The following is a 25,036-nucleotide window of genomic DNA, read 5'->3' as shown; positions in this document are numbered from 1 at the left end:
ATAAATATGCTATGGAGAGAAGAGAATTATTACGTCAATTACAAGAAAATAAATTACAGTTAAATTTAAAAGATATTTTGGGAAACATTTCTAACTCTGAGTATTTTGGTTATTTGAGAAGCTACCTTAAGAAAACTAAATTGATAGGATATAAGTATATTCATGTAATTATTATTATCATTATATTTATATTTATTTATTTATCTAGTTATTTATTTTTTGTGGGAGAATATATATACATAGCATCCCGATCCACACTCCACTCTAGTAGATGGCGGTAATGCACATCATTAAGTTGCTTGCCAACCGCCATAAAACAAGAAGAAGAAGAAGAAGAAGAAGAAGAAGAAGAAGAATGATGCCAGAAGACAGGCGAGCTGACATCCTCCCAGGTGACTGAGCTCCTCTGCTCCCTCCGTTCTGTCAGCGAGAGATGTCTGGAGCCGCGGAGACAGCCGACGGCGCTGTCCTGTTTGTTTGACGCCTGTGCTACAACAAATGTAGCTTCTTGTATATTGCCCGCAGTGCCGACGGAGACGAACAGTAAGTCTTTAATATGCAGAAACGGGAACTGTTACTCAAGTGCTTTGTGGCCGAAAACACAAAATTTCGGCGATTGTCCTGCAAATGCTGCCGTGTCAGCATTTTCAAACGGTTATCCTTTAACGTTATGTCCCTAATTTTATTTCAAACCTGAACCATTCCGCTCCCGTGCAAGTAGTTAAACTGATGCTGTATTTACACCTACACGCTGACAACAGTGCTGCCGCCAGCATCAGCACACCTGCACAAGTTAGACAGAGCAGTCTCGCGCCGCACCGGTTCGAACTGGCGTGAGCTCGCGCTGCATTCACGCCCAGTGCAGTTGTCAGTAAGCGACACGTTTACCCTTCGGGGATGAATTTGTTTCTGTTCTTTTTCTAAGCATGCACGTTTAAGCAGCTTTTTTCTGCACAGTGCCCAAAGGAAAATGTGCTTACCTTTTTTTTCTCTTTGAGGCTGGGCTATTTTTTTATTATTATTATTATTATTATTATTATTATTATTATTATTATTATTATTATTATTATTATTAATTTTTATTTTTTATTTTTTTTTTTACCGAATCAACGTCATACCGTTTACATCTACTGACAATGATAATCGTTCTATAAGCATGTCTTTATTCCTTTAAAATGAGGACGGTAAATCATTGTTTCAACATTGCAGGTGTACGCGCTAACGTCCTTTCCTGATCCACCTTCACGGCAGAGTGCCTGCTAAGAATCTTGTCAGTAAAAGATGTTAATGCAGTCTTTCCCCGTCAGTCTGGAACGCAGCAACATAACTCGAGCAACTTAAAGCCATGTCCCCGGCAGCCAATAGGAGAAGAAAAACTAATCTTGGAAGCCAATCAGATATTTCTGTGGGCGGAATAAAGGCTGGGTTTAAGGCTTCGCTTGTTTGTGTCCGTGGTAGAACAAAGGATAACATTTTAGATTTGCTCAAAACTCAGCCAAAGGTTGTTTTTGTAGATCTACGCAGTTTTAAACCATGCAGTGGACATTTTTTGGGTAAACTAATCCAAGTATATGGTCGGGAAATCTTTGAGGCTCTGTTTAAAGGGGGAAAGACACAAGAATAAAACTTTTATATTTTATTTTTATTAAAAACTTTTTTTGCTACTTTATTACTTCCATTTTTCTTTGCTTTGGCCTTTAGACTTCCATTTAAAAGTTGTCCTGATGTAAACTATCCATCCATCCATCCATTTTCCAAACCGCTTAATCCCTCATGGGGTCACGCAACCCCGCCTCTCCCCCATCGATAGCTGGAGACAGGAACCAGCACCCCTCACGACCCCTAGTGTTAGAAGATGGATGGATGGATGGCTAGGTGCCATGTTGTTGGTGTAATCTATTGATAGCTGCTAGATCTTAAGGACTACTTTGGGAGTAAAAGTCCTTAAATTATGTACATGTAATTGAGGAGATAAGAACTGTGTAATTCTGTAAACTCCATTAGAACAGAGACTTTTTAGTCGGGTTGACAGGAACATGAAAAGGCTGCTTTTGCTCTTCCTACTTTAAAGAAACGCTCGGCTGCAGCAGTCAGCCCCACACGTCAGACTAAGGTGACTTTGGCAGGAGACACAGAGATCACTGACCAGGGGTCCGTTCTTCGTACGTTGCTTAAAACATCCGAGATCAAATGAGACATCCAAGATGATTTCATCCGGCTAATCCTGATCCGGCTAATTGGGTTCTTCGAACACACCTGTTGTTTACGATTAGTATGGCTGCATTGAGTTATCTGAGACAACTGCGCGTTCATGCGTTTGTTTAAAAGGGGAAATGTATCGATAGTAGAAACAATGATCAGCAGCGCTGCTATTGGCTGTTCAGCAAAGAACGCCCACAGTTTTTCTCCCAAGCAGAACACGAGCTTTTAATGGAAGGTTATGCCGAATTTGAGTCAATAATTAAAATGACAGGGAACACCTAAAAGTCTGCTAAAGCCAGGAGAGAGGGCTGGCAAAAAGCAGCAGACAAATTAAATTGTAAATACTGTCCATGGTAGATGTTTCTATCACTTTCTACAGTATGAATTTTTGCATTTTATTAATTTGATATTTACTTTGTTCTTTTATATCAGAGCCTCCACAGGACCCACTAGAACATGGGGACAAGTAAAAGTGAAATACAAGAATATTCTACAAAATGGTAGCCTTTAATTATTATACTTTATTTTAAAAAGCCACTTGTTATGTCAAGAGATCCAAATTTCAGTGTCATTTCTTAGACACGGGAAGAAAAGGACGCGTGCAAACTGGGAATTTTAACAAAAAAAATCTTTATCCATAAAAAATGAAAATCTTCCTTTTCCAAGTCATCCAGTTTACACGGTCAAAAACTGTATTGCTCCGTGTCTAGATTATCCATCCGGAAGCAAGCCTTTCAAAGTAAAACTAAACTTCACAATAAAATAGCCTGAACAAGGCTGAATATGATAAAAATAAAAAGCAAACCATCATACAAATAACTTAAATATTTTAGATTTATGGCTCCAACATCACTTTTTCCTCTTTAAAAGCCACTGTTAAATGATGTGTTTGTCTGTTTATAACAGCCACCAAGAAAATCTCTCTACAATTACACTGTCGCGCTGCGCTAAAGGATCCTGTCTATTGCGCAATACGCGATTAATTATTCTTGCAGCTTCCGCAACAGGTTGCTGTCGTAAAAATGGACATGGCTACGACAGACTTCCCTATCTCCTCCGCTTATACAGCTGCGATCTAATCCTGTTTACATGAAATAAGCCTGCTCTCGAGCAGGTTTAAGCTGGCGCACATGTTGCTATGACAACAAGTCCAGGATGACTTTCAAAGAACCAAACGATCCAAGATCATGCCAAATCGTCAACAATCAAATCCAGCTAACTGAGTTATCTAAAGACTTTAATCTAGATCCCGTCATGTTTATTCTGACTTTAATGTGATGAATTAACTGAACAGAAAGAAAACAAATCTTTCAGTGATTTCCAGATTTGCCTCCATGATGTTTTCTCCTCATGAATTATAACAGACTGATAACCCCACGGTTCTTACCCAGCAGTTGACTTTGATAACATCTTTGATAGATAGAAATAACTTCATGGACTTGAACTTTGTTCTCTTTTGTTCTCAGAGGAGGTCAAAGTTAGACAAACACCAGTTGTTGAGCAGCCAGCTTTCACAGTTAAAGTCCTGTCTGACTTCTTCTGCATCAGGTTAAATGATTTGTTTCTGTTTTTCTTTTCCATCAGACATAAATCTGCTTGATGAGAGCTGAGTGGAAACATCTGCTGGACTCCAGGTGAGACTAGAAAAGTAACTTTATATGGTCTCTAACGGAGCTTCTGTCTGTTTTCTCTTTTTCTATTAATCCATCCATCTGTCTTAGAACTGCTCACAGGGGCTTCTTTGTATTTTATGTCATTCTTCTTTTAATTAACCTTCATCAGCTGGTCTCTACCTTGGTGTCTCTGTTTTATTGAGGTGTCTCTGTCCTAAATTGGCTCCTTGTGTTCTGAGATGTTTCAGAAAAAGGAGAGAAACATGTTTTGGTCTCAGATGACTAAGTTTCCTCTGGTGCTAACCACTAGTTCCAGCTGAAGTCTTTGGAGTCTGGACTTTGTGGAATCATCTGCTTCAGCAACTTTTACAACATTTATACATATTGATTGTGGAATATGTTAACATTTTAAATGCCACCTTGTTTCCATGTCATGTTAGGCTTGATGTACTGTTGAAGAAAAGCTACACGACACGACATTATATGTTCCAGTTTACAGCAACAAGGGAGCGTTCCACATAGAAATCTTTGGTTATGAGGGAGTGATGCTGGAGCTGATGTGTTGCTGACTCTCCTCCTCTGTCTCCTCTCACAGGGAGAAGATGATCTGCAGGATCCTGCTGCTCATCATCCTCAACTCATGTCTCTGTGGTCAGTTTCCATCTTCTCTTTGTTCAGTCTAAATCCATCAATAATCAGTGAAAAGTCTGTCAGTGAAGGGAACACTTCAATCCTCCAGCTGCATCTGATCAAGCAGTTTGACTTGAAGAGCATCAAGCAGAGCTCTGACAGCACAGAGAGCATCATGGGACAGAAAGCTCTAGAGATGTAGTTTAAAGACTCCCATGTTCCAGTTCTCAGTGTGTCTGCTCCTCTCTTTCCCTCTCTGTCTCCTCAGCAGCAACATTTGTAGTGAATGTGACACAGAGCTCCTATCAGGCAGAGGAGAACCACAGCATCACTCTGGAGTGGACCTTCACCACCACACCTGATCCACCCTGGAGAGATCTGTTCATCCTCTGCAGATTGTTAACTCCTAGGAAAGAATCAGTCCTGTATCAGGTCCATGATGGTGTTGAGGTGTCAGAGTCTCAGGATGAACAGTTTTCAGGACGAGTCCAGAGTGACAAAGACGTCCTCAGAGAAGGACGAATCAGACTCCATGTGTCCAGACTGAGGACTGAAGACTCTGGTCTGTATCTGTGTGATGTTCAGACTGATGATGGTTCTGGTTCTGGATTCTGTCAACTCAACGTCTCTGGTGAGTTCTGGTATTAGAAGTCTGTCTCTCAGGCTTTAAATTACTGAGAATTATTTGGACAAAGTTCACCAGATTGTAGCTGAGATGAAGCTGATCCCAGATCAGCATCACCAGCTTTAAACTAAAGTTTCCATCTTCTCTCCAGCAGCTGCTGATCAGCTCCAACCTCACACTGAGAATCCACAACCAGACCATCGAGGAAGGAGCGGTCTTTATTATTTCCTGGGTCTGATCCCTCTCAGTGTTTTTTTTTATTGATTATATTGCAGTTATGTCTTTATAAATATAAAAGAAATCTAATTCGACCAAAACAGAAAAGGAGTTTCTCAGAGAAGCAGCCCATGAAATATGAAAACACTGTTATAAAAACCTGATAAAACACAAGATTTTGTTCTTTAATTTTTATTATAGCAGCAATGGTGAAAATACATTTCCATGTAAAATAATCAGTCATGATTGATTTAAATATCCCTTTAAGTTTTAATGTGTGTTAAAAATCTGCAGCCTGGTTCTGCATTTATTTTTCTACTCTTGTATAAAGTGTCCATATTGGATAGAAATGTGATTCTGATTGCTGTGCATAAATGTCAAGACATTGTTAATAAAATGATATGAATGTGTTACTTTTTTATTTATTATTACTATGATTTACATATTTTGCATTCATTATTTCAAGATTTGATGTTTTCAATGAAAATCTCCCTAACAGTGATTTAAATGTTTTTACCTCTGCATCATGTGTCTGTGCTGGAGGGCCTAATTTGGACCATTTCTGAACCAGTTCAGGGGCCAAACAGAATAATCCTAAATGGTGGAACAAAATGACAGAAAGTGTGAAACAGAACCAGCTCCCAGCCCAATCTTTGCCAGAGAGTCTTCTGGTTCTGGAGTTTGACTGGATCAAAGAAACAAACTTAGTTTTTGTGATTTAAACAGCTGCTGAACTAAAAGCCCAGAACTCTGACAGCTCCAAGTGGATCAGAACCACGTGAAGAGACACAAGCTGCCTGGAAAGAAGGAAAAGTCCTCAGTGGATAAATGATTTAGTGAAAATGAGTGTGGATGTAAAAAGGTATTTATGCCGTCAGTCTGGGACCAAATGTCAGAGTTTCTCTGGGATTCAGCTTCTCTGCTTCTTGACTCTGAGCTCTTTAGTTGTCGACTTAAATCTGTTGAACTGTGGATCCTAAACACCTTTACTGAAGCGTCTCTGTGGCTTGGTTCCCATTTAATGCCACGCTGAGCTGAACATCTTTCACAATCATTCTTTACACATTAGGTAAGGTAAAGGTCTGAATGTTTGCCTGTCTCCTATATTTCAGTATTGCATTTTGGTTGAGGCCCTCAGAGTTTGTTATGCTGCAGCTCACAGAGCCACACCTCAGAGAAAAGTTGTCTAGGCCGGCCAAGGTGTGTTCGTCATTTCTGGAGTGCTGCCAGCAAGGTAAAAGGAAAAGTTGTGGAAGAGGTGTGAGTCACACATTTTTTCTCAATTTGGAAACAGCCTAGTATGATTCCTTTAGAAAAGAGATCTATCAATTATTGTTGATCACAACTACAGGACCAGTGTATTTGTTCTGTTTATAAACTGATTATTTTCTCTCTACCAGCGGTCTGGTTTTCATGAATATGAAACTTTATTTTCAGGTTTTGGATTCCTTTGTTAAACCTGAAAATATCCATAACATTTGTAATTCTGTAACCAATCAGAGTAACTAAGTAACTTAATGTTTATTTATATAGAACATTTCACAGACTACAGAGGGTCACAAAGTGCTTTACAAAAAATATACAAAGTACACAATACACATAGAGATAAAGAAACACATAAAATACACAATACATATAGAATTATTATCTCAGTGGTATAAATTAAGCAGAAATTAGCTTGGTGGTCATACAACCCTCTGACTGCTGCAGACAGAAAGCTTTGAGAAACAAAGAGTGTCTTTAGTTTGTTCTTAAAAGCATCAACAGATTAAATCAAACATAAAGGGAGCAGTAGATCATTCCAGAGCCTCGGCACAACGTTCTTTAAGGAACGTTCTCCTCTGGACTTAAAACAGGAGCGAGGACCCATGAGAGGGTTCTGAACCAACAACCCCAGCCTCTGAGAGGGAGTATAGAGACATAACAGGTCTCTGATGTAGGAGGGAGCCTGACCATGAAAAGATCTGAAAGTCACAACCAAGATCTGGAAATTAATACAAAGAGAAACTGGAAGCCAGTGAAGAGATTTTAGAAGGAGAGAAACATGAGCCCTGCTGTTGGTGTGGGTCAGTAATCTAGCTGCAGAACTTTGGACCTGTTGCAGACACTTCCTTTTAAATCGACGCCACATTCTTCCTGTTTTCTTTCCTCGTGGCTACGGCTATCATCTACTTTAGCTTTCATATTTTTAGCGTATTTTCCTTGGGTTACTTTGTTCTTCAACTAAACTTTGTTCAGCGGGCCCCTTGCCAGCTGGGGCGGAGTGTGACGGAGCGGCTCCTTGCCAGCGGGCTCCCTGCCAGGCTGGCAGGGACGATTCGATTCGTCAAACTCCTCAGAAAAAGACTGTGTCTGATTCGTCCCTGCCATCGTCACTGCCATCGGGCAGGGACGAATCAGACACAGTCTTTTTCTGAGGACTGTGTCTGATTCGTCAGACTCCATGTGTTGACATGGGGCGGGGCTCTCTCTCTCACTGACACCGCTCCCAGTTAGTGTCCAGCGGGTCACAACAGCACGACTCGCACATGTCCTGCTGCGCTACAACGTTGCGGCACAACTAGATTGATTCTGCGCTCACAGTCCTGGTACTTTCGTTCACTTTCCTCCACAGTCAGGCTGAGCGAACAAGAGTGTGTCTGTAGCCTGTGTGCAGCAGCAGCAGCAGCAGGAGAAAGTCACTCCTCTGATCACAGAGACGGTAGAAATCCACCTGAGCCTGCTGGAGCACAGAGAGAAGCTGGACTGAAGGACCAGAGAAGAAGGTGAGGAGTTTATTTCTCCACTAAGTTCCTTCATTTTTAACATCATTTCTTGTTGCTTTTTACTTACTGCTGAGATCAAGATTTTTCTGTTACTTAGCGGAGCCCGCTTGTGTTTTACTATTTTATCTGGTAATTGTTTAAGGTTCATCTCACAGCTTCATTGGGGCATGAACATCTCAAAAATGCATTATTTATCTGGAAATAATGTAATGTTCGAGTTAAGAAAACCTTTATATCCATATTTGTATACTAGTAAGGTTGATGTTTAAAGAGATGGATTTATTTTATTTAGAAAAACAAAGTCAGTTTCTGTGTTCTGACATCCAGAGAACCTGTTTCAGAACCAGAAACAGTGATATATATACAATTTATAGTTTTTATTGAGACTGAAGCACATGATGGAGCTTTAACCCTTTTATCGCTTTTTGTATCATATTTGCTACATAAGTTTCTAGGGACCCTTTTTTTTAATCAACGTGAGCAATATTTACCTCAACAACCTGTTGGATATAATTTGATACATGTATTCTGCACCATACTGGATTATCATTGCACTGCAGGCAGTGAACGGCTTTTTTTCGCTTTTAAAAATGTTTGTTCACATGAGCTGGGTCACACGCCATTTGCAGGAAGTTTTTTTTCCCCACTTTTAGAGAGGTTACGTTAAGAATAACATACAAATTGTTATTCAGTCTTCAGACCTCGCAACAGTCAATGCGGGGTCTACTCTTATATAATGTCTATGGTGACAAATTGCCTACAGGGCGGCCATCTTGGGTCAGACCACAGATCAGACAGCTGCTGTCAGAATGACTAGGAGGCAGCTCAGCTCTCATTTTAATCATATGTTCACAATGCTTGTGACCTTTCAGTTAGATTACACATATTTATTCAGAACCAAAACTATTTAAACTGAAGTCAAACTGGATTAAATATATACACGCAGTTATATATTTTGCAGTTCCATATCAATATAATGAACAAATTATTGAGGAGATTCGTTGCAACAAATCCATCTCGTTGCACGGCCAGCTCCCATTTTTTTCTTAGTCTACTGTCTTTGGGAAACCTGGAGTGAAATAAGCAGCCAGAAAGAGTGATATTAAAAATTTGCTAATAACACCCCACCCCCTCAAATCATTCCTTCAAACCACCCATAGTGCTCGCTTTTACACCACTGAAGGGTCTTATCTCCAGCTTATTCATATATGTATGTATGTATGTATGTCGGAAAAACTGTAACTGTATATCCATCATAAAATCTTACTTATGGAAGGTAATTCCCCAGAATCTGGTTCTTAGTGCCCTTTTATTTGCGCACCTATAAGTGGAGCAAAGTCGGGCTTCCTTGGACGTAGCTCTGGAAGTTTGCTAACTGTCAATACAAAAATCATTTAATTCAATCAATTGGTCCCATGTAGCCCCTAAAAGGGTGAGCAGCTTCAGTAGGGAGGCCCAGACGTCCCTCTCCCCAGCCACTTGGGCCAGCTCCTCAGGAGGAATACCAAGGCGTTCCCAGGCCAGCCGGGAAACATAGTCCCTCCAGCGTGTCCTGGGTCTTCCCCTGGGCCTCCTCCCGGTGGGACGTGCCCGGAACACCTCTCCAGGGAGGCGTCCAGGAGGCATCCTGACCAGATGCCCGAGCCACCTCAACTGGCTCCTCTCGACGTGGAGGAGCAGCGGCTCTACTCTGAGTCCTCCCCGGATGACTGAGCTCCTCACCCTATCTCTAAGGGAGAGCCCAGACACACTATGGAGAAAACTCATTTTAGCCGCTTGTATCCGGGATCTCGTTCTTTCGGTCACGACCCAAAGTTCATGACCATAGATGAGGGTAGGAACGTAGATCGACCGGTAAAGCCAAAAGGCTCAGCTCTCTCTTCACCACAACGGATCGGTACAGCGCCCGCTTCACAGCAGACGCTGCACCAATCCGCCTGTCGATCCCCCGCTCCATCTTCCCCTCATTCGTGAACAAAAGTACCACTTACCTGAATTGACGTGTATTCTGTCTGACCGCAGCTGGGTCTGACCCAAGATGGCCGCTCTGTCGGCACGCTTCTCACCCTTTGAGGCGTCAACGTATTTATGTCTACGGTTGAAACCCCCAGAGAACTGCGGGACACTGTCTGTTTCCTTTCCTCAGTGACGAAGGTCACTACTGGCTGTCCTAAACGTTACTGCGTGACGTCATCACATAATGTGCATATTATTTATGTAATAGTGACTCAGGCTGTAGGAAAGAAGAGCTTTGGCAAGACAAAAATATGATTAAGTACTCACTATGTTTGGAACTACAGATAAACTTTATGAAATAATTAATAATTTTATACATTGCCTGAATCCACACTACATTAAACTAATTTTACTAAAACAACAGTTATCAGACATGTGATTTAAATCTGCTTGATGAGAGCTGAGTGGAAACATCTGCTGGACTCCAGATGAGACTAGAAAAGTAACTTTATATGGTCTCTAACGTAGCTTCTGTCTGTTTTCTCTTTTTCTATTAATCCATCCATCTGTCTTAGAACTGCTCACAGGGGCTTATTTGTATTTTAGGTCATTCTTCTTTTAATTAACCTTCATCAGCTGGTCTCTACCTTGGTGTCTCTGTCCTAAATTGGCTCCTTGTGTTCTGAGATGTTTCAGAAAAAGGAGAGAAACATGTTTTGGTCTAAGATGACTAAGTTTCCTCTGGTGCTAAACATTAACAACCTTCTTTGAGCTGTAGGAGTTCAGATGTTGCTGGTTGTGTGTTGCTGATGCTGGAGCTGATGTGTTGCTGACTCTCCTCCTCTGTCTCCTCTCACAGGGAGAAGATGATCTGCAGGATCCTGCTGCTCATCATCCTCAACTCATGTCTCTGTGGTCAGTTTCCATCTTCTCTTTGTACAGTCTAAATCCATCAATAATCAGTGAAAAGTCTGTCAGTGAAGGGAACACTTCAATCCTCCAGCTGCATCTGATCAAGCAGTTTGACTTGAAGAGCATCAAGCAGAGCTCTGACAGCACAGAGAGCATCATGGGACAGAAAGCTCTAGAGATGTAGTTTAAAGACTCCCATGTTCCAGTTCTCAGTGTGTCTGCTCCTCTCTTTCCCTCTCTGTCTCCTCAGCAGCAACATTTGTAGTGAATGTGACACAGAGCTCCTATCAGGCAGAGGAGAACCACAGCATCACTCTGGAGTGGACCTTCACCACCACACCTGATGGACCCTGGAGAGATCTGTTCATCCACTGCAGCTTGTTAACTCCTAGGAAAGAATTAGTCCTGTATTATGTCCATGATGGTGTTGAGGTGTCAGAGTCTCAGAATGAACAGTTTTCAGGACGAGTCCAGAGTGACAAAGTTGTCCTTAGAGAAGGACGAATCAGACTCCATGTGTCCAGACTGAGGACTGAAGACTCTGGTCTGTATGAATGTCAGGTGTTCACTGGTGATCATGAAGACTCTGAAAAATGCCGCCTTAGCGTCTCTGGTGAGTTTATGTTGCATCAACTGAAGCTGAAACATGTTGATGCTGCTGAGATTAAACTGAACAGAACTTTATTACCTTATGATCAAAGTTTTCTGACCTTTTTGGCTTTTTACTTCTTCTACAACCAAAAATGTCTGGAAAGTATAAATGATGATGATGATGATGATGATGATGATGATGATGATGATGATGAGAGCATAAATCCTCTTCATCTTTTGTTCTCCAGCAGCTGCTGATGTCTCCCAACCTCAAAGACCGGCTCTGGATCCAGAACCAGGAGGTCGAGGAAGGACCGGCCTCTATGCTGCACTGGGACTGACAGCAGCAGCAGCAGCAGCTCTGATGGGCAAACTTCTCTTCAGGTTCTGGTCCAGAACATCTCAGCAGGAGTCAACCTTTATTTCAGCACTTTAACAGAACCCTGAAGGTCCACTGGGCCGCTGCTGGACTGATGGCTTCATACTGGACTCTAGAGTGTTCTGGTGAGCAGAGGAGGTTCTGGTGGACTCAGTGACTGCAGGTGTTCAGCTCCTGTGGCTGTAAAGCAGCTCAGATCATCAGTCCTCCACCACCGTGCCTGACAGCTGCTTTGCTGAGCTTCAGACTAAAATCTTGGGCTTCATTCAGCTGCAGCGGTGAAAAGCTGAGTTCTGCTGCCAGGATCTTCTAGAGAGAAGAGTCTTTCTCCTGGTCACTCTTCCAACCATCCAGACTTGTTCAGCCTTTTCCTCCTTGTTCTGTCATCAAGTTTAACAGGTAACAAGCTGACTGAGGCCTGGATGATGAATCTGATGAAGATCTGGGGTTAGACCTCATTTATCTGAGCTATCAGGGAAGATTTAGTGTTTTTTTTTTAATATTTAATATTTCTAATATTTTTTATTAAATTAATAATAATGTGTCAAATGTAAAAAGTGTTACAATTTTCAAAAGCAAAGAAGAGAAGTGAGTGAGAAGTGAGAAGGGAGTTTTAAACAAAATGTTTAAAATGTTAAGTTAAACTCGTCTTCATCATCAGTGAGAGCAGAAACAGCGTTAAAGGAGACCAGCAGAGCTTCACATCATCCACCTTGGACCAGTTCAGAGAGCTCAGTGATCACATCTGTTCTCTCTGGTTCTGGTTCTGGTTCTGACAGCAGACCTGAAATTAAAGACGGAGGCCCAAACTTCATCAGTCCAAGACAACTAACCCTGGAGGAGATGGCAGCTGTTGTGATTCAATCATAGGAATCCATAAACCAGTTAATTTATTCTTCCTGTTCCCACAGAGTCCATCAGATTCTTGCCTCTGGTTCTGATTTCCTTTCAGGAAACTCCAGAAAGATCCAATAAGCCGTAATTCAACTTTCTATGATGACTGATGATGGTTTAGATAAACTGATCCAGGGTCAGAAACTGTTGTCCTCTGTCCTTCTCATCACTCCTGAGCTCCATGGCTGCTGCATTAAATGAGTCTGGAGACACTAGAGAGGAGCCTTACTGCGCCCTCTGGTGCTGAAAAGGTGCAATAACAGAAATATAATAGTCTCAAAATAAAGGAAATAGAGCAGAAAACGATGTTTTTGAGTTGAAGAAGCATGAATCAGACTCCATGTTTACAGACTGAGGACTGAAGACTCTGGTCTGTATCTGTGTGAAGTGGAGACTGATGGTGGCTTCAACTCTGGAAGATGTCGACTCAGCATCTCTGGTGATTTCAGCTGAAGGTGAAATAATTACAGGATCTTCTCTGTTAAATTATCTCTGGTGGAGTTTGACCCTGAGAACTGCTTGATCTGCTGATATTGTGTCTCTAGCTGTAACATGTGCAGCAGCTGGACTGATAAAACATGCAGGAGGTGTTTCAAAGCTCATATTTCTGCCAACATTAATAACCAAAGCATGAAAAGGAGAAATCCCAGATGTTTATCTGCTAAAATAAAATAAAAAACTTGGTTAAACTGGAAGTTATGAACAAGGAGATTAGCCTAGTTTACCGCCCATACAGTAAGGTTAGCTCTCAGTGTGCGTTCACATTGAGCACGAATGTGTCAGGCTGAGCAACAGATTTATATGATCTCCTATAAAGAGTTGCCACAGGCCAGCAACCTTAGGCTAAATGAGGCCACTCTGTTTTAGAAACCCTGGGAACTCTGCTATTGGCTCAGGAACCAGGAAGTAAACACGGACTACACTCTGAACCGAAGTCGTTCCGGTGTAGGTACCAGATTGACTCGGGCTGCCAGATTGGCTCGGGTGCTACCCGATGACGTCTACATATGGCAACTCAACTCAAACAAACTAGATTATGCGCCCGCGGTCTCCATTTGTTACAAATCAATTTTATTTTGTTAATTTACGGTTATTTTCCTGTAAATTAGTCGAGGCATGAAAACTTTTAACATCATTTTGGAATACTTGTGTGGTAGTCTGACAATTTAATCGGTAATGTTGCAGGATCAAAGAAGTTACAACCTTAGAGAAATTTAATTCCTCCAATTTTTTTTTAAGTTGTGAAGGGAAACTAAACCATAAACTCATTTCATTTTTAATAAGTCAGCAGCCACATTTAATTTTATCACGGCATTCATCACTGTAAAATCAATAACGTTCATTCCTCCTTTTTGTACTGATGTTGTTCTTTCTGATCTCATGTTTTTTTATTATTCCAGATGAAATTGTGATGAATTTGATTATTTTTTTATTGTGGTATTTGGTACATTTAAGATATATGCTGGATAAATTAGTCTGGCTAGCCCTTCCATTTTTGTTAACAATATTCTTCCAAACATTGAGCCAATTGTCAAATATTTGTTTTTTTTTTTTATTTATTTGTTAAATGGCTTGAATATTTGAGAAAAAAGAAACCGCTAAATTAACTTAATAAAATTGATTCGTTACAAATGCAGACAGCGGGCTCTATGTAGTTTGTTTGAGTGGTGTTGCCATAAGGTGACGTCATCGGGAGGCGCAGGGCCCACGGAGAATCTGGTGACGTCATCGGGAGGCGCAGGGACCATGGCGATTTTCTACGTAAAATTGTCCGTTTACAAGCCGCAATCCCGCTCTCGAATAAAACCTACACCCCGCTATAATTACTTTAGTAAGTTGTCCAGACCAATTACAATATTTTGCGCAATTGAGCAAACGTTAAACCAACAATGTATAGTGACGTCATCAGAAGACGCAGGACCCGAGTCAATCTGGCAGCCCGAGTCAATCTGGTACCTACACCGGTCCATATCTCTGGGTTTGAAAGGAGAAAAACTTGACTAAGACATTGTTGATGGAGAGGAATAATTGTTTAGACAGAATTTTACTTCCATCTTGAGCGACAAAGGAGAAGGATTTTGGTGAATTTTGCAGTAAATTCCTTACCTACTGATCCTTTAAGCCAGGGGTCTTCAACAGGGGGTCCGCGACCCCTAGGGGGTCTGCAGAGGTACTGCATGGGGGTCTCGAAAGTTTTGGTTGAATAAAAAAAAAAAAAAAAAAAAAAATTAAAATTAAAACATGAATCTGTCACTTATGTTAATAGTTCAGTATTGTATGCAATGTAACAGGTATGTTTATGCATGCCAGTGGCACTAACAAGCATCACTTATTTTCCTTTTCACATTTAAAAAATGTCCATTTAAATAGCTTTTATGCACGATTGCATGCAATTGACAGACATTGTTGATTTTGGCAGGTATCAGTTTATTGTGTTATGTTATGTTTATAAATGGCAGTGGCATGGCCACCCTACTCACTGTGCCTCGCACATGTTTAAAATAAAAACATAAATATATGAACCTGTGTATTATTTGAGTATCTTAGTATTGAATGCACAATAACAAGGTACATTTACACATGGCACTATAGGACCAGTTTGATGTAACACAATTTTATACAATATATATAATTAGGGGGTCCCCGCTCCATCTCGCCATCAGTTTGGGGGTCCTTGGCCTGGAAAACGTTGAAGACCCATGCTTTAAGCTATTACTTTGGTCAGAACTAAGTGGGGTAAAATTTATTTTAGGGTGAATTAATGAGGAATTCAGTCCATGACAATTCCACTTTATATAGACCACAGTTTAATGATTTTACTGTGAAAACGAAGAACTGAAAAGCATGTTATATCCCCTTTAAGCAGGTGTTTTGTCACGTGTGCTTTCGTCTAAGGGGCGGGGCTGACGTGCTTCATATTGCCAAGTGTGTTTGCGTGTTTCATCATTTTCCTGAAAAGTTTAGCCTGTCGTCTTCCTGCCATGTTAACAGACTCTCTGGCGCTTCTCCTCCCTCAGATGTCGGTGTTTAACAGACAGATGGATCGTCAGATCAGGTCAGTCTGTTTTATTTTATTGTTGCTCAGTTTTTAATCTGAAAGCTGCTGTTCAGGATGTGGAGGAACTCTGTGAAAACGTTTGTTAAGAGCTTGGTAATTATTGGTATTAAGACACTAACCTGTTACTGTGGGAAAAATTTGAACTAAGTAGATGGATTTATTATATTAAGGAGAAAAAAACACTAGAAATACCGTAATTTAAATCGAAATTACATCATTCGCTTTACGTTACTTCCGTAAACAAAACCACGTGCTCACTTTTAAAACTAGACACTTCTCATCTTTTTTAGGATATTTACATGATATTCTTAATATTAATGCTAGTTTGTCTCACAGAAACCTGGCTACAAGAGGACTACGTTAGTATAAATGAGTCAACCCCCTCCAGTTATTCAAATTTCCACATTCCCAGATCTGTGGGAAGAGGAGGAGGAGGAGTGGCAACTATCTTTCAGTCTGATTTATTAATTAGTCCCAGGCCAACTAATAATTACAGTTCTTTTGAACATTTAACCCTCAGTTTCCCTCATCCAAACTGCAAAGCAATAAAACCTCTTCTGTTTGTTGTTTTGTATCGTCCACCAGGCCCTTACACTCAGTTTTTGGATGAGTTGTCAGATTTCTTATCTGATTTGGTGTTAAATACTGATAAGGTTATTATAGTGGGTGATTTTAACATCCATGTTAACACTGAATGTGATAACCTTAGTGTGGCCTTTAAAACTATCCTAGATTCAATTTTTGCTCAAAATGTTCATAAACCGACACACTCTGGGCTCCATACTCTAGACCTTGTTCTGACATATGGCAATGATTGTGAAGAATTAACAGTATTCTCTCACAACCCTGTCCTGTCTGATCATTTTTTAATAACATTTGAGTTTAATCTAACTGAGTTCTCCACCCCCAAAAGAGGGTTCCATTATAGTAGATTTTTATCGGATAATGCTGTATCAAAACTTAGAGTCTGTCCCCTTTTTAATATCCTCAGTATTGCAGAAATGCCCTGTAGATGGCAGCATTGCTGTTTCTTCCCATTCACAAATCGATACCTTTGCTAACAATGTGACTTCCTCATTGCGTTCTGCATTAGACAATGTAGCTCCCTTGAAAAAGAAGGTGATTATTCACAGGAAGCTGGCTCCTTGGTTTAATTCAGAGCTGCGTTCCTTGAAGCACAATGTTAGGAAATTGGAGAGAAAATGGTGCTCTACACACCAAGAGGAATCCTACTTAATCTGGAGGGACAGACTATTGTTGTATAACAAGACCCTCTGCAGAGTTAGAGCAGCATATTTTTCATCATTAATTGAAGAGAATAAAAATATTCCTAGATTTCTCTTTAGTACAGTTGCCAAACTTACCCAGAGCCACAGCTCTGTTGATCCATCCATTCCCTTAGCTCTTAGTAGTAATGATTTTATGGGATTCTTCATAAATAAAATTGATGCCATTAAAAATAAAATAATTGGCATCCTCCCAAACATGATTACCTCGTCCTCAGTAAGTGAGGCAGCATTGGAGGAATCCTTAGAACCTGCGCAGTGTCTGAACTGTTTAAAAGCAGTAGAGCTTTCTGAGCTATCTAAAATTTTAGCTTCATCTAAACCTTCTACCTGTATGTTAGACCCAATCCCAACCAAGTTGTTTAAGGAGGTATTCCCTCTGATCAGTGGTCCTATTTTAGACATGATTAATCTATCCTTAGTAAATGGATATGTACCACAGGTTTTGAAAGTAGCTGTTATTAAACCTTTACTTAAGAAACCTTCTCTTGATCAAGATGAGTTAGTAAATTACAGAACTATATCTAATCTTCTTTTCTTATCTAAAATTCTTCAGAAAGTAGTTGCTAATCAACTTTGTGAACATTTACAAAGTAATGACCTACTTGAGGAGTTTCAGTCAGGCTTCAGAGCTCATCATAGCCCTGAAACAGCTCTAGTGAAGGTCACTAATGATATTCTCATGGCCTCAGATAATGGACTTGTGTCTATACTTGTCCTGTTAGATCTCAGTGCTGCGTTTGATACAGTTGATCACAATATTCTCCTACAAAGACTTGAACATACTGTAGGGATTAAGGGGAAAGCATTAGGCTGGTTTAAATCTTATCTGTCAGACAGATTCCAATTTGTTCATGTTAATAATAAATCTTCCTCAAACTCTAGGGTCACTTGTGGAGTACCACAGGGTTCAGTCCTTGGACCAATTCTATTTACTATATATATGCTTCCGATTGGCAAAATTATCAGACAGCATGGGATTAATTTCCACTGTTATGCTGATGATACTCAGCTATATTTATCCATAAATCCTGATGAATCCAATCAATTACTTCGACTGCAGTCATGTCTTGATGACATCAAAAGCTGGATGACTTTAAATTTCCTGCATCTAAATTCTGACAAGACCGAAGTTGTAATCTTTGGGCCAGAGTCCTCAAAAAATAAACTTCTTAACCAATCACTTAATCTGGGTGGCATTAACCTGGCCTCTGGTAATAAAGTAAAAAATCTTGGTGTTATTTTTGACCAAGACATGTCATTTAAATCCCATATTAAACAGGTTTCCAGAGTTTCCTTTTTTCACCTCCGGAATATCGCCAAAATTAGAAACATTCTGTCCAGGAGTGATGCTGAAAAACTGGACCATGCATTTGTTACTTCAAGGCTGGACTATTGTAATTCTTTACTATCAGGAAGTCCACAAAATGCAGTTCAAAGCCTTCAGCTGATCCAAAATGCTGCAGCAAGAGTTCTGATGAAAATCAACATAGGGATCATATTTCTCCAATTTTAGCTTCCCTTCATTGGCTTCCTGTTAAATCAAGAATATCATTTAAAATTGTTCTTCTAACGTATAAAGCCCTTAATAATCAAACTCCATCATATATCAGAGCTCTGATTACCCCGTATGTTCCTAACAGAGCACTTCGCTCTCAGACTGCAGGTCTGCTGGTGGTTCCTAGAGTCTCTAAAAGTAGAATGGGAGGCAGATCCTTTAGCTATCAGGCTCCTCTCCTGTGGAACCAACTCCCAGTTTTGGTCCGTGAGGCAGACACCCTGTCTACTTTTAAGACTAGGTTTAAAACTTTTCTTTTTGACAAAAATTATAACTAGTGGCTCATGTTACTCTCAGCTACCTTTATAGTTTTACTGCTATAGGCTTAGGCTACTGGAGTATATCAGGATCTAATTTTCTCACTCTATTGAGTTCTACTGTTCTTCAATTATGCATTATGTGTTGTCATTTCTGCTTTAACTTTCTGTTCTCTCTCTTTTCTCTTCATAGTAGGTACACCTGGTCTGGCGTTCTGTTAACTGTGACATCATCCAGAGAAGACGGCTCACCCGCTACTACCATCTAATGTAGAACAGATTACTAGATCAATGTGTGCTTCTGTGCTTTTTTGTTTCTCTTGTTGTGTCTCTGTTCTGTCTTCTGTAACCCCAGTCGGTCGAGGCAGATGACAGTTCATACTGAGCCCGGTTCTGCCGGAGGTTTTTCCTTCCCGTTAATGGGTGGTTTTTCTTCCCACTGTCGCTTCATGCTTGCTCAGTATGAGGGATTGCAGCAAAGCCATGTACAATGCAGATGACTCTTCTTATGGCTCTACGCTTCCCCAGGAGTGAATGCTGCTTGTCGGGACTTTGATGCAATCAACTGGTTTCCTTATATAGGACATTTTTGACCAATCTGTATAATCTGACCCAATCTGTATAATATGATTGGACTTGACTTGGTAAAGTGCCTTGAGATGACATGTTTCATGATTTGGCGCTATATAAATAAAATTGAATTGAATTGAATTGAATAGTTCAAGTCAAGTAGGATTTGAAATAAAACCACAAATATTAACCTGATGGCTTTTATACAGAAGAGAAGTGAAATGACGCAATTTTGACCTGACAGTGAGGAAGTTTTCACCTGTCATCACCATAACAAAACATAGACGTAACACAAAGAAAAAACTAGGCAACATTCAACAAGGAAGTAATGAATTCATATATATATATATATATATATATATATATATATATATATATATATATATATATATATATATATTTTTTTTTTTTTTTTTTTCTAGTTTTTGTAATGTTCTGTTCTGGTTCTTGCTGATATTTTGGTTAAGTTAGCTTTCCTGCTTTAAGGGTTAGTTCTGTTTCTAGTTTTTTATTGTGTTGGAATCATGTTTAGCTTGTTTACTGCTGTAGTTATCTTGTCTTTATTAGTTTTTATTAAAGCTTGTGTTTCTCTCAGTCACTTCCCCTTCTTTAATCACTGTCACCTGTCCTAGTTAATTAGAGCCACTTGGTTTCACCTGTCCTGCTGCCTATTTAAACCCTCCTCAGTTTTCTGTTTGTTGCCGGAACTTCACACAGGTATCATTGCTCATGCCTCCTGTTTCCCTGCGGTAAGATCCATCCAGCATTCTGTGTTTTGCCTGATCCTATTCTGTTTTTTGAGTCTGCCTGCACCCTGTTTACATTTTTGTTTTTTTGCTTGGATTACTGCTTTGAACTCTGCTCTGGACTATTTTTGTGTACACCTGCCTGATCCATCCTCATCGTCTCTTAAATAAATCAGGTCAAGCATTACTTTAAGTGCCTGATTGAATACCGGGTTCATCTCCACTCCAGTTCATGACAGTAAGTTCCGGCCAAAATATCATGAACCCATCACAGACACTTTTTTTTTCGCTCTGGAGGAGACAGCACGCCTTAAGGCAGTGAGAACGCCGTTCCAGGACTCGAGGATGGCGATTCCCCTCCCTGGAACCGGTCCGCGCCGTTATGAGGCTCCTCAACCCCGGACCGACAAGATGTCAGCCTGCTCCTGGGGTTCCCGTCGTGGGCGCCAGCAAGACTCGCAGAAAGCCTTCCAAGCCGACGCCTCGCATCAAGTCAGCGGGGGTCGACACGGCCCTGCGCAGGTCCAGCAGCGGCCCACTCCCCAGCCAAGGTTTGAACGTTTTGCAGCTGAGCTGACTCCCTCGGCAAAGCAACGGGCGGCCGAGTTGCTCTACTCTGCGGAGGAAGCAGGGGCGTGCATAAGACGTCTGAGGATGGTGTACAGGCCCCAGCTGCAGCTTTGTGATCAGCCAATTTTCGGGAGATTGTTTGGATGTAACGTCTCCAGTGCCGGCTCCACGCAGCTTTAAAGCACAGCCTCCGGTGCCGGCTCCACGCAGCTTTAAAGCACAGCCTCCGGTGCCGGCTCCACGCAGCTTTAAAGCAAAGTCTCCAGTGCCGGCTCCCCGTAGCTTTAAGGCACTTTCTCCATTGTCCTGTAGCCAGGTCCTGCCTTTAGAAGCCTGTAGCCAGGCACCCCCTTTAGCCGCCTGTAGTCAGGCGCCCCCTTTAGCAGCCTGTAGCCAGGTCCTGCCTTTAGCAGCCTGTAGCCAGGTCCTGCCTTTAGCAGCCTGTAGCCAGGTCCTGCCTTTAGAAGCCTGTAGCCAGGCACCCCCTTTAGCCGCCTGTAGCCAGGCACCCCCTTTAGCCGCCTGTAGCCAGGCACCCCCTTTAGCCGCCTGTAGTCAGGCGCCCCCTTTAGCAGCCTGTAGCCAGGTCCTGCCTTTAGCAGCCTGTAGCCAGGTCCTGCCTTTAGCAGCCTGTAGCCAGGTCCTGCCTTTAGCCGCCTGTAGCCAGGTCCTGCCTTTAGCCGCCTGTAGTCAGGCGCCCCCTTTTGCCGCCTGTAGTCAGGCGCCCCTTTTAGCCGCCTGTAGTCAGGCGCCCCCTTTAGCCGCCTGTAGTCAGGCGCCCCCTTTAGCCGCCTGTAGTCAGGCGCCTGTTTCTGTTTTCTTTCTCTCCAGGCGTTGGCCTCCGAGGGTCTTGCTCCGCCGAAGGCTTCCGGGGGCTCAGCTCCGCCGCCGGCCGCCGAAAGCCCTGGTCCGCCGACGGCCTCCTGAAGTCCTGTCTCGCCTTTGCCGTCCGCCGGGACGACCGCCGGAGATCCTGTCTCGCCTGGGCCGTCCGCCGGGACGACCGCCAGAGATCCTGGGTCGTCCTCCGGGACACCCGCCGGATCTCCTGACTCGTCGGGGTCGTCCTCCGGGACGCCCACCAGACTCTTGTTTTGTTCTGCTCTCTGATTGTTTCTGTTTTCGCCCTGTGGGTTGTTTTTGTTTGGACTCTGTCCCTCCGTCCTAAAGACCCCCTCCACCCACCCGGTCTAATCTGGATGTTTTTTTTTTTTTTTTCCCATTTTATTTAAGGACGTCTGGAATCCGCCCTTGAGGGAGGGGCTCTGTAATGTTCTGTTCTGGTTCTTGCTGATATTTTGGTTAAGTTAGCTTTCCTGCTTTAAGGGTTAGTTCTGTTTCTAGTTTTTTATTGTGTTGGAATCATGTTTAGCTTGTTTACTGCTGTAGTTATCTGGTCTTTATTAGTTTTTATTAAAGCTTGTGTTTCTCTCAGTCACTTCCCCTTCTTTAATCACTGTCACCTGTCCTAGTTAATTAGAGCCACTTGGTTTCACCTGTCCTGCTGCCTATTTAAACCCTCCTCAGTTTTCTGTTTGTTGCCGGAACTTCACACAGGTATCATTGCTCATGCCTCCTGTTTCCCTGCGGTAAGATCCATCCAGCATTCTGTGTTTTGCTTGATCCTATTCTGTTTTTTGAGTCTGCCTGCACCCTGTTTACATTTTTGGTTTTTTGCTTGGATTACTGCTTTGAACTCTGCTCTGGACTATTTTTGTGTACATCTGCCTGATCCATCCTCATCGTCTCTTAAATAAATCAGGTCAAGCATTACTTTAAGTGCCTGATTGAATACCGGGTTAATCTCCACTCCAGTTCATGACAGTTTTATTCTAGTTTAAAGCAACTAGTCTCTAATGATTAAACCCATTACAAGTGCTGACAGATTTATTAATCCATGGTTGAAAGTTGAATGATTTGTTTGTGTTACGTGTGTGTTTTGTTATGCTTATCAATCTTTGCGGCTTCATGTCAGTTTTACTAGACTTCTATATTTTTAGTAGGTTAGACTATTAGTCTACTTTAGGTTTAAAATTCTGTAAAATGACCATTTAACCTCTGGTGAACTGTCTGCGCTCATTTTAAAAATTACACACTTCTTTTTCCTCTTTTTAAGGATATTTAAATGATATTCTCAATATTAAATGCTAGTTCAAGTTAAGTAGGATTTGAAATTAAACCACAGATATTAACCTGATGGCTTGTATACAGAAGTGAAGTGAAACGAAATGATGCAATTTTTGACCTGAGTTAAGGCAGTCAGGAAGTTTTCACCTGTCATCACGATAACAAAACATAGACGTAACACAAAGAAAAAACAAATCAACATTCAACCAGGAACTAATGAATTCAAATATATTTATTCACATTAATTTATTTAATTTATTTCATGAATTCATCTGAATAAATAAAGATGAATGTTACTTTAGTTAAGACAAACTCTTCTGCTGTTGCTCCTGCAGTGGAGCCATTTTAATCACTTTTATAGATTGGAGGACTTTAAAGAAACTAGTCTGTGAGGATTAAACCCATTACAAGCGTTGACAGAGTTATTAATACCTGGTTTAATATTTGATTTTAATTAGCAACATTTGTGTGTTTTGTTATGGTGATGGCAGGAGAAAAGAATAAAACTATAAGTGGGTTTAGAATTATTTATATAAATACAAATATTTAAATTATATCTTGCTATACCAAAGTTAAATTCTATAAAATAATTTCACCCCAATCAAGATATCCATGGCTGTGATATAGCTAAAATACAGGAAGCCTATTTAATAAAAAACATAATATATAGTATTAATGGATAACTTACAGGACTATAACTAAATATCTGTTTTAAAATTATGAGAAATTATATGAATCTGAAAGGAATCCTGATTTTAAGTATTATCAGTGCTTCCTTTAGCAAATTACTGTAAGGAACGGAGACTGGACCCAGTAAACAACCACGACAAGGTCAGTGACGCTTTCAAAGTGTTTATTTAATGGCGGTCGCACGGCAACCCGAGCGGCTCACGTCTGCAGGAACCCTGGAGGCAGAGCAGCTGGTTAATGACCAGGAAATGCTGGCGTTTGATGGACAGAGGAGTAGGCACTAACCTGGAGAGTCGGGTAATCCGAGCGCCGGCTAGTAACGAGGAAGCGGGGCAGAGAAACGGGGGTCCGGGGAAGGAGCCGAGGGGTTAGAAGTCCAGAGAGGGTCCAGAGACGGATCCAGAGCGGGTCGGGGTCCAGTCCAGGTCCTTAGTCCGGCTGAGTTCAGAGGTTCACAGGGGTTAGTCAGATGCGGTTACTCACAAACAGATTGGGGTCGGGCAACAGGCAGGCAGTCCAGTTCCGGTGGAATCCGAAATCCTGAGAAGGTCCGAGGGATAGTCCAGAGCGGGTCGGGGTCCAGTCCAGGTCCTTAGTCCGGCTGAGTTCAGAGGCACACAGGGGTTAGACAGATGCGGTTACTCACAAACAGATCGGGGTCGGGCAACAGGCAGGCAGTCCAGATTCAGAGGTCCAGGATGAGTCCAGTCCGATGCAGAGGACCACGGGCTGATCGGTGGGAGTCCAGACCGGCAACAGAGCTTGAAAGGGGTTAGGCAGACTCAGAGACAAAAAACAGATCAGGTCGGGCAACAAACAGGCAGGCAGGCAGATAATAGAGAATGCTGGATAGTCTCACCGAGGTGGCACAAGACGTTCTGGCACTTTTGCTTGGACAGAAGGCTGATTAAATGGAGCTGGAGACAGGTGGATCAGATGAAGGCTGATTGAGGACTTGGCAGAATTTGGGCAGGTGTGTAGGGTGGATGATCAGCCCAGCAAAAGTACTGAGATCATTACAGAACCCCCCCCCCCCCCCCCCTCAAGGGCGGATTCCAGACGCCCTCCTGGGCTGGTCGGGCCGGGCCTTGTGGAACTCCCGGATGAGGGACTTGTCCAGGACAAAGCGGGAAGGGATCCAGGACCGTTCCTCCGGCCCATAACCCTCCCAGTCAACAAGGTACTGGATGCCCCTGCCCCACCTCCTGGATCTCAGGATGCGCCTCACTGTGTATGCGGGTCCTCCATCGATCAGACGGGTGGGAGGAGGGGGTCTGGAGGTGGGCACGAACCTTGAGACCTTAGCCGGCCTAACTCGAGAGACGTGAAACGTGGGGTGTATCTTCATGGCCTGAGGCAGGCGGAGACGGACGGCCACCGGGTTCACCACC

The 25,036-nt window shown here is 42.0% G+C and overlaps 1 protein-coding gene across 8 annotated transcripts in view; it reads left to right on the top strand.

Annotated features, from left to right (window-relative positions):
* LOC118565834 overlaps nucleotides 1-13,282 on the top strand; it is a 74,107-nt gene extending 60,825 nt beyond the window's left edge. Inside the window, exons 1-4 of one of the 8 annotated variants that reach the window (XM_036146888.1) lie at nucleotides 3,482-3,836; nucleotides 10,867-10,922; nucleotides 11,173-11,532; nucleotides 11,759-12,373. In XM_036146888.1, coding sequence (XP_036002781.1) covers nucleotides 3,802-3,836; nucleotides 10,867-10,922; nucleotides 11,173-11,532; nucleotides 11,759-11,946 — 639 coding nt within the window. In that variant the 5' untranslated portion in view covers nucleotides 3,482-3,801 and the 3' untranslated portion in view covers nucleotides 11,947-12,373. Of the gene's footprint in view, nucleotides 1-3,481; nucleotides 3,837-4,410; nucleotides 4,467-4,713; nucleotides 5,077-5,221; nucleotides 5,678-10,454; nucleotides 10,496-10,866; nucleotides 10,923-11,169; nucleotides 11,533-11,758; nucleotides 12,374-13,198 lie in introns of those variants that run through there. The other 7 variants (XM_036146885.1, XM_036146887.1, XM_036146891.1 and 4 more) reach the window with 7 other exon arrangements.
* Nucleotides 13,283-25,036: the final 11,754 nt, after the last annotated feature.

Source organism: Fundulus heteroclitus, chromosome 14 (assembly GCF_011125445.2).
Source record: "Fundulus heteroclitus isolate FHET01 chromosome 14, MU-UCD_Fhet_4.1, whole genome shotgun sequence".
In the NCBI taxonomy this organism is placed as follows: Eukaryota; Metazoa; Chordata; class Actinopteri; order Cyprinodontiformes; family Fundulidae; genus Fundulus; species Fundulus heteroclitus.
Note: the sequence above shows the minus strand (reverse complement) of the source record. Positions and strands in the feature narration are given on the sequence as shown.